Source organism: Rhododendron vialii, chromosome 8a (assembly GCF_030253575.1).
Source record: "Rhododendron vialii isolate Sample 1 chromosome 8a, ASM3025357v1".
Taxonomy (NCBI): domain Eukaryota; kingdom Viridiplantae; phylum Streptophyta; class Magnoliopsida; order Ericales; family Ericaceae; genus Rhododendron; species Rhododendron vialii.
The window spans coordinates 16,069,138-16,077,984 of NC_080564.1; the positions used below are offsets into that span (position 1 = coordinate 16,069,138).

Sequence of the window (8,847 nt, forward strand, 5' to 3'; positions counted from 1 at the left end):
AAATCACGTTCTGAACATATTGAGCGGCTCGGATCATCGAAATTCGATCGAAAAATGGGAGAAATGAGGAGGACTACCTCATTTGAGACTGACTGTATATAATATACGGGGCGGTTCCGGGGACCTTTAAAAACCTCTAAAAAAAGCCCCCCAAGTTCTAGATCGAATTTTGATGATCCGAGCCGCTCAATGTAATCAGAACGTGATTTTAAGGCTATCCATCAGAAATCAGGAAAAAAAATGACCGGAAAGGGCTTCATCCGAATAGTTTATTATTGAACTTTATTGAACAGTTCAATAAAAAATTGCTCAAATCAAGCCCTTCCCGGTTATTTTTTTGCCAATTTATCGCGGTTACTTTTAAAATCACGTTCTGAACACATTAAGCGGTTCGGATCATCAAAATTTGATCGGGAACTATGAGATTAAGATTTGAGGGGGTTTTTTTAGAGATTTTTTTAAGGGTCCCCGGAACCGCCCCGATATAATATATATATATATACACACATATACACACACATTATTGAGAGAGAGAGAGAGAGAGAGAGAGAGAGAGAGAGAGAGAGATTTCTCAGCATTAATCATTGCTTTGGCTGAAAGAGAGAGAGAGAGAGATTTCTCAGCATTAATCATTGCTTTGGCTGAAATTTTTCCGTCTTCAGCAATTGTTTAGCATTACTCATTGCTTTTATTTTTTATTTTTGACAGGATCACGGAATTACTCATTGCTATAGTCTACGTTTTTCGTATTTAGTATTATTCACTGCTTTTATGTGCCAAAGTGTATTCATACTTAGCAATTGTTCTGCATTATTCATTGCCTTTGCCTCTAAGTTTACTTTTACTTAGCCAATTGTCTCACACATATATACTACTCTCCAGTATGGAGGCAAAAATACTTTTGGGTCAATACTTAGATTTATTCATGCTTGATCCGAACAGAAGCAGTCAGTATAAAAAAAGACAGTTTTCTCAAACCAAAAGGAATTTTATTCCTAACTCCCACAAAACAGAGCAACTCTTGGCTTAAAAAAAAAAAAAAAAAATCTACTTTTGCCTAGATTTGAATCAAAGCAAATAACATATACCGGAGTATATACATTTTCCTACTCAAATGGAAAGACTTGTTAAGTAATACCGTTACTTAAGCAAAAAAGTTCCTCAAGTTTTGAATGTTCCATGGCCTTGGCACTAGGTTCCCTTGCAAATATGCCAGACGATATGCTCCAACCCCTGTTATCTCGGTGACTCTGTACGGTCCTTTCAAGTTGGGGCCTAACTTCTCATGTGTCTTGACCTGTGTGTTGCTGAGTACCTTCCTTAGAACAAGGTTGCCAATGCCAAACTCCCTAGGGTGCACCTTCTTGTTGCAACTCCTCGTGAGTTGTTCCTGATAGGTAGCAAACCTTACCAGAGCCCTTTCTCTTTTTTCCTTGACAAGGTCCAACTTGTTAGGTAAGGCTTCATTGTTGCCCCCACTTTTTACCAAGGCTGTTTAGTTGGTCGGCAACACAATTGGAATGGGATGATGGTCTCAGTTCCGTATGCTGATAAATACAACGTTTCACCAGTTGACCTTCTTGGCGTTGTTTAGTGAGCCCGTTTAGTGAGCCCACAATACGATCGCCAACTTGTCTGGCTAGTGACCCTTCTTTCTTTAAAGCCTTTTTATGATCCCATCAAGAACGGACTTATTTAACGACTCTGCCTGCCCATTGCACTGAGGGTAAGTTGAAGTGGAATAATAACTCATAATCTCGTTCTAAGAGTAAAAAGCCTTAAACTTCTTTTTAAATTCTACCCCATTATTAGATAGGATGGAGAAGAACACCAAATCTCATAATGATATTCCTCCACACAAACTTTAACCTCAATCCACTTGATGAAGTAATTTGTGCCAACAAAGGGAACTTTCCCTTTCTATTCCTAGATGCCTTTGGTAATGGCCCTACCATGTTCAATCCCCATTGAGCAAATGGCTAAGGGCTGGTCAGTGGTACCAGATCTTCTGTTGGTGTTTGGATAATGAGAGAAAATCTTTGACGCTTCTCACACAATTTTACGAACACCTTTTCATCTTCTTGCATATACGGCTACCAACACCCCTGGAAGGTTTCTCGATGGGCAATGGATTTGCCTCCAGCATGGCTCCTGCAAGTCCCTTCGTTGATCTTGTGTAAGAATTTCTGCACCATTTCTGGGTTCACATAACCAGAACCTAGAAGCCTTTGTCTTTATCTGTTAAGCCTCCTTCTTGTCAGTGGTGTCACACCCTCAATTTTCAACACAGATAAATAACATTTCCATAAACCAAACTCTCACAATAATACCCATATTACCCCAAAAGAGAGTCCTGACTAAACCTCATACTCAATACATGTTCCCAAACATAACGTCTTTGGCTCACCGGCCCCAAATCATCTTAGGTACTCAAAACTAATAAAATTGAAGTTTACAATAATTCGAGTCAAATAGAAACCCGGACGAAATAGAAATTACATCATCAAAGGAGTTTTACAAGGATGAAAGTTTATCCTTCAATTAGCTTTCAAAATATGATCACTTCATGTGCACCAAGCACTCCATGTCATGCACCATGGTTGGTACCTGAAAATGATAGGGTGAGTCACATTAGCTAGTAGAGAAATCTACACCAAATTTGCATACTCATGAGATGATATGATGTATGAATTGCATTGACAAGCCAACCTAGCTCGAGTATGGAAATATACAAGGTTATGAAGTCATGGAACCTCAACGATAGTCATACACCACATTAGTTCACAATTTATACTCCTCAATAATTGTTTGCAAGACAAACCACAATATCCTTCTCATATCGAAACTACGTATTGTCACATGTGTCAATGCAATGTGTCAAGAGCGAATTGCTCTAACCAGGCATTTTGGGTCCCATTACCCGTGCCTAGCTCCTCGCCGAAAGACCGGCCTAGAAAGTATCCTGAGCGAATGCTCCTGCCAAGCGTTATGTCCCGCAACCCCTGCCCTAGCACCACACCCCAAAGTTGGGCCTAATCCATGTGTTTGCATCGTTCATGTGTCAACAAGTTCCAATTCAAGTATTCCACATCCATAACATGACACAAATAACAAGTTCAAGTCAAACGTATCATCACCCAACCCTTGGGCAATGTTTTATGCCCATAGATCTTATTTCTGTGTTTTGACAGCTACCGCCCCTCACTCTTTTAATCATATCTTCCTGGGTACTACGAACTCTGATGTGATTTTGGTGGTATTGGAAAGCTAACTTCACGTCCTCGAAATCAGTATATAATATGCAAGATTTCATTACCGGAAGAAGAAGGTACAACCGTTCGAAGTTAGAAGTAACCACCAGGTTTTGGCAGACTGACACACCTCCACTCCTATGGTCATAACTTTCTGTGTGGCTAGTCCCCGAAAATGCCCCGTGAGTAGGTTCGGTTCGTTTGTCGTTGGGGCAACCAATTCACCTTGTGCCCCTTTCCTTCGGTCGAGCATTCTTTGGGTGTCGATCAATCTATCACAGGCCACTCTGTCATTGTCTGATTTTTGGTTGTCTGATCACACTTGAAATTATGTATCTACTTATCGTATTTTTGCCCCTGCTCGGTAGTTCCGTAGCAGGTTTTACTTAGAATTTTTACGTATTTTGGTGGCAATGGAAAGATGACTTCAAAACCTCGAAATTGATATATAATTTGCATGAATTGAACATTGGACGAGGAAGTTAAGGCCATTTGAAATTGAGCAAAAATCCACAAAACGAATAGATTAGCAGAAAATGAGATAGCAAGCCAAACAATGTTCAATAGCATATTTTCAAACACCAAATCTGCTCATAAACACATAAATGTAGTGAGAATTCCCTGCCTCAAACTTGAGAGCAAAACCCAAGCGATTTAAAGCAAGCCCTAGCTCCAAATGTTGAAATCAACCAAAAAATGTTCTTTCCAAGCAAAGACATGCAATACCCAAGCTCTTGATCGAGAATAGGTGGTGGATTCGAGGTGGATCCGAGTATTTTAGAGGTGTATGAGTGAATGAGAGTGGGAGAGCTCGTGAGAGAGAGGGAGACGTGAGTTAGGTGGGGAAGAAAATGGTAAAGTGATTTTTTTCTTCTTGACATACAAGTGTGTGTATATAAAAGTCTAATTACTCCTTACACAGTTACACCTCTCACACATTAAGGCATCATCTAGAGTCCCATAAGTTCAAGTCTTTACACTTTAACCCAAAAAAAAGAAAAAGAAAAACACCCTTCCATATTATATTACACATTTAACCACAACCCAAGCAGTTACAGAATATTAAAAAAAAAATTTAAATTAAACACCGGTCTCTACAACTGGAAAATTTACCATCTTGTAGGTACTCCATGATTGGGTCCATCCAACTTGGTCCCAACTCCACATTAAGGACCATCTCCACAACTTTTCCAATACTTGGCTCTTTTAACCATTCAACCGCAACTGTTCGTTTGAATTCTGTTGGGAATGCAGAGGCCACATAGGCCAATGAATCAGCATGGGCATTCTATCTAGAACTGATTTGTTGCACATAAACCTTCTTGTAGGGGGATGAAAACAATTGGTGTTTCGAGCAGCACCAGATTGCAACGGCTACTCGTGCCTCTTTACCGGAACCCTAGTTCGTTGCCTGAACTCTTAATTTGCAAAACAAACAGGAGGTGAGCACACCTTTGCCTCTCGTGGCAAAGGCCCTCCGATGCCTAAGTTAGTATCACGTACCAATAATCGAACCCTAATTATCAGTAGGAAAATAATATGAATGACACGTATTGCGTACCTCTTTCCTCTAGGTTTACCTCGTATTTATAGAATCATAGATGCTTGCTGCCCAAGCATCCTTGTTGCCCTACGATTCCTATCTCGTATAGGAAATCCCGGGCATCTTGGATTCTCGTTCCCTTATCAGTTATTTACTGAAGAGTCCTTTTAGGACTCCTCTCCATAATCGGACGAACATCCCACTTTCGTTGGGTATATTTTCCAGATCCTAGATCCTCGGGGCTTCATCCCTCAGGGGATATCATATCTCTAGAATATTCCCTATACTCCAACTCTTGGCTGGAGCTCTTCCCCTGTTCGGCTCTCTCATAGCCGAACAAACTACCTAGACCAGTTACTTCACATGTAACTGGTCCTCTATTGTCTATTTTATAATGGTATGTCTTTTTGCCGAACAGTCAGCTTTAACCAATGACTTCTCATGCCATTTGTCCATGTTGCCGATCACCGCTCAGGGTGGTTTTATTGCATTGCTTTTAACTCGTGATCCCTCGTATCACGTGCTTGGTTATTACTTCATCTGTTCGGGATTACCTCCCTACACTTCTCAAATCCATTTAGCAAATCTTTGGCTGCCTCAGCATAAGCTGTCATCTTTTCATTACGAGCTGCATACTCTCCTGAAAACTGGTTCACCACCAAAACCAGTTGTGAGTCACAATGGATCTCAATTTCTTTATCTTTAAAATGTGATTGCTTCGTAACTCTCTAAGTAGTGCTTTGTATTTTGCCACATTGTTCGAATCGCTGAAACCAAGTCAAATAGCTTGCTCCAGAACCAAGCCCTCTGGAGAGAAGATCACAACTCCTGCACTTGAGCCCCTTGTTGCACGCCGAGCCATCCACATATAATTTCCATTCCTCAAGATCCTGTCCCACTGGCTCCATCTTTTCTTTGGGGACCTAGGGTGCTGACTCTTTCTTTGAGGTGTGGTGGTGCCTGAAGAAAATTCTGCCATTGCTTCGTAACTCTTTCCTTGATTGTTGTCCTTGGTCGATGGTCTATATCGCATTGACTCAACTCAACCAACCACATTGATATCCTCCTCGAAAAGTCTGCTTTTCAAAGCAAGGCCTTAAAGGGAAACTTAGAGGGTGTTTTCGGTAGTGAAAAATTTGTAAATTTTTATTTGTGATTGAGAAGTTATTAGGTGTTTCCGGTAGTGTATAAATTGTTAATGGATTTGTGAGTAGAATTACTGTAGCATTTTTTTTTTGCTAGTGAAAACGAAATGGTAAAATGCTGAAACTTTTTTTATAAGTGGAAAAAAGACGATAAAAATGCGTTAAATTTTTAGTATTTTTTGTTAGTGAAAATACCCACTTAGTGTAAACAATGATCCGGTGGCTCATTACTTCTGAAAGTTATCAGTGCCAATACCAATTTTTCTGACAGGAGGTATCTCGTCTCCGCTTCCAATAGTGCCTTACTCACATCATAGACCGATACCTGCTCGGCGTCCTTTACTCGTAGGAGCACTGCATTACCGTATGTGCGAAGGTGAACTCCTACCCCAGTAGTGGAAAATAGCCGGATCAAATTAATAAAGACACACTATTTTCTTTTTCTGTTATGTGAATTTATTAACTTGGATTTCTATTCTATTTAATAAAATACAAAAACTTATGGATCGGAAGATATAAAAAGCATCCAAAACTTTGGAGAAAAAACAACAGATATTAATCCAAACTCACTTCAAATTCACACAACATTACATGGCAGATATACTAGAAGGAGAAGAAAAACACATGTTTATAGAAGAAGTTGAGCAAACAACATTCCCCCTCCTCCTCCGCCTCGATCTGATAATCTTGAAATTTAATAAAGCAACTATAAACTAGAACATGATTATTATCCCGAATAAAACAAAGTACAGTAGGTAGGAGTAACTAGCAGTACTAATAATAATACGTAAATATAATTAATAATACTCCGGTAACAACAAATTGGCTTTAGTAGGAGCCATCACTACTGAATTGCTACTACTATGCTCCTCTAGTGGTGTGCGCAAAAGGTTACCAAATAGTTGCCACCAGTGCAAGTGGCAATGCTAGTGGGATCGTCATAAGCGTAAGAGTAAGCCCTAGGGCACGCCGCCTTGAATATCCTCGAGTATGCCGTCGGCTTACACGACTGCGGACTCCCGAACCTGCCCGTACAACAATATCTGGGGGAGTTGAAAGCAAAGCACGCGCTTTTACACGCAACCACGCGCCGCTTGTCGTGGGACCTCACCTGAAGCCCCACCGGGCACATCATGTTGAGATCGCTGACGCACCCCGCAGGGCTGCACTTGCCGGAGCCCTTGAACGGCGTAATGGCGATTGCGAGGTTGTAGCCGTCCACGAGGCTCACATCGTAAAAGTCCTGCTCGTGGCCGAGCGTGATCTCGGCCAGGGTTGCCGGTGGGGCGCCGCCGAGGCCGTTGCAGAAGAGGGAGCCGCCGCAGTCGCCGGTTGCGCAGCGTCCGCGGCCTGAGGCGTCGAAGGAGCAGCCGTGGCGGCCCCAGATCCGGCCTGACCAGTCGGCGGGGAGTTTGAGGGAGTAGGATTTGCTGGGCAGGAGCTTGAAGCCACCGCGGGCCACGATCGGCTGGCCGGCGCCGGGTTGGATTCCGGGCCAGACTGGGTGGGTACACTTATTGTAAAGCGTGATTGTTGTAGCAGATACCTCCACTGTCACCACCCCGTTTGAACAAATCAACAACCAAAGAAATTTGAGACGCTCAAAAATCTATACTCCAAAGTAAACCCTGTGTTACGGGAGAGGATCGTACCAATAATTTTTCTACATTTTCCAATTTTGTTGTGGGAGAGGAGGATCTTACCAAAATAATTGTAACCAATTTCAACTTTTTGGTCACATTCCGTGTTAAACAATATCTGATTCATGTGACTTTTAGCAATCTTCTCGATGTTATCACAAGAGTACGTAATTCCAAAATGAGCCTATAATAAAAGGGCAAAACAGGACAGGTCCATATAGTGTAGTACTATTTTTTATTTTTTTTAATTATAATTAGAGAGAGAATGCTCTCCTTCTCGTTTTGTGGTTGTGGGTATCTAAATCCCTGGGTGAGAGAAGGAAAATGTATGATGGTGATGCATATTTTACTTTTCAGATGCATTTTCCCATTAGATCAAAAAAAGAAAAGAAAAAGAAAGCATTTTCCCACATAAAAAGAATGCATGGTTGTGATGGAGAGTTTGTGTAAACAATAGGTATCTTAACGGCTAAAATCATGCAATTTATGCTAAAAGGTAGTAAATATGTATCGATAGAGACATTGTTCCCAAAAAAAGGGGGCGAAATGACAAAATTGTTTTTGGCGGAGATTTGGTTAAAACCACAAGAACCTCTAGCACAACTTTCAAAACCCAGAGATTAAGTTGATTACGAAAAGAGAGTACCTGAAATGTGGGTTACGAAGAGAGAGACTGAAACGAAGATGAAGAGAGACCTCAGCATTGCTTCCATGACAGAAGATTGGGAGAGATGCAGATGATGAGGAAGTGGACCAGTTTACTATTTAGCGAAAGAAGAAGAGTCCTCTTCTTCCTTTAGGCCCGGTTGGATGTGGGTAAAATTTTGGGGTATTATTTATGGATGAAGATACAAGAGCATCTCCAGCTTTGATCCATTTTAAAACTCAAATTTTAAAATGGTGCAAAAATTACAAAAATTTCTTTTCAATCTTTGACCCAAACCTTTTCACATTTTGGGTTTTACCCATTTTTTTGCTCAAATCTGAGACAACTTTTGCCTTGACCCATTTCTCTAACGGCTAGTTAGAGAAAGAGAGAAAGAGGGAGATGTGTAAAATTTGAATTTGATAGTTGGAGATAAGTCTACCCAAAAATGAATTTTTACCCAAAATTTGACTCAAATTTAAGAAAAAATATAAGTGAATGATGAAAATGCTCTAAGATGAGAGGGTTTGGATGGAAAAATTGCCAGATCCGGATCCGTTTGATTAGACCATTGTGGAGCTTAGGATTGTTAACTTTATCCATGAACTAAATAGATAATCAC

General features: G+C 40.8%; 1 protein-coding gene across 1 annotated transcript; it reads right to left on the reverse strand.

Annotated features, from left to right (window-relative positions):
* Positions 1 to 6,472: 6,472 nt before the first annotated feature.
* Positions 6,473 to 8,420, reverse strand: LOC131298103 (thaumatin-like protein). Its single transcript, XM_058323402.1, has 2 exons — positions 8,226 to 8,420; positions 6,473 to 7,490 (listed from the first exon to the last, which is right to left on the reverse strand). Exons 1-2 carry the CDS (start codon positions 8,290 to 8,292, stop codon positions 6,811 to 6,813), a joined length of 747 nt encoding a protein of 248 aa, XP_058179385.1. The 5' UTR covers positions 8,293 to 8,420; the 3' UTR covers positions 6,473 to 6,810.
* Positions 8,421 to 8,847: the final 427 nt, after the last annotated feature.

Bases quoted from the DNA above. Each gene is read 5' to 3' on its own strand.
- LOC131298103 (XM_058323402.1), bottom strand. From the start codon at position 8,292: ATGGAAGCAATGCTGAGGTCTCTCTTCATCTTCGTTTCAGTCTCTCTC. The intron at 7,491-8,225 runs GTACTCTCTTTT...GGGTGGTGACAG, and splicing joins CTTCGTAACCCACATTTCAG to TGGAGGTATCTGCTACAACA.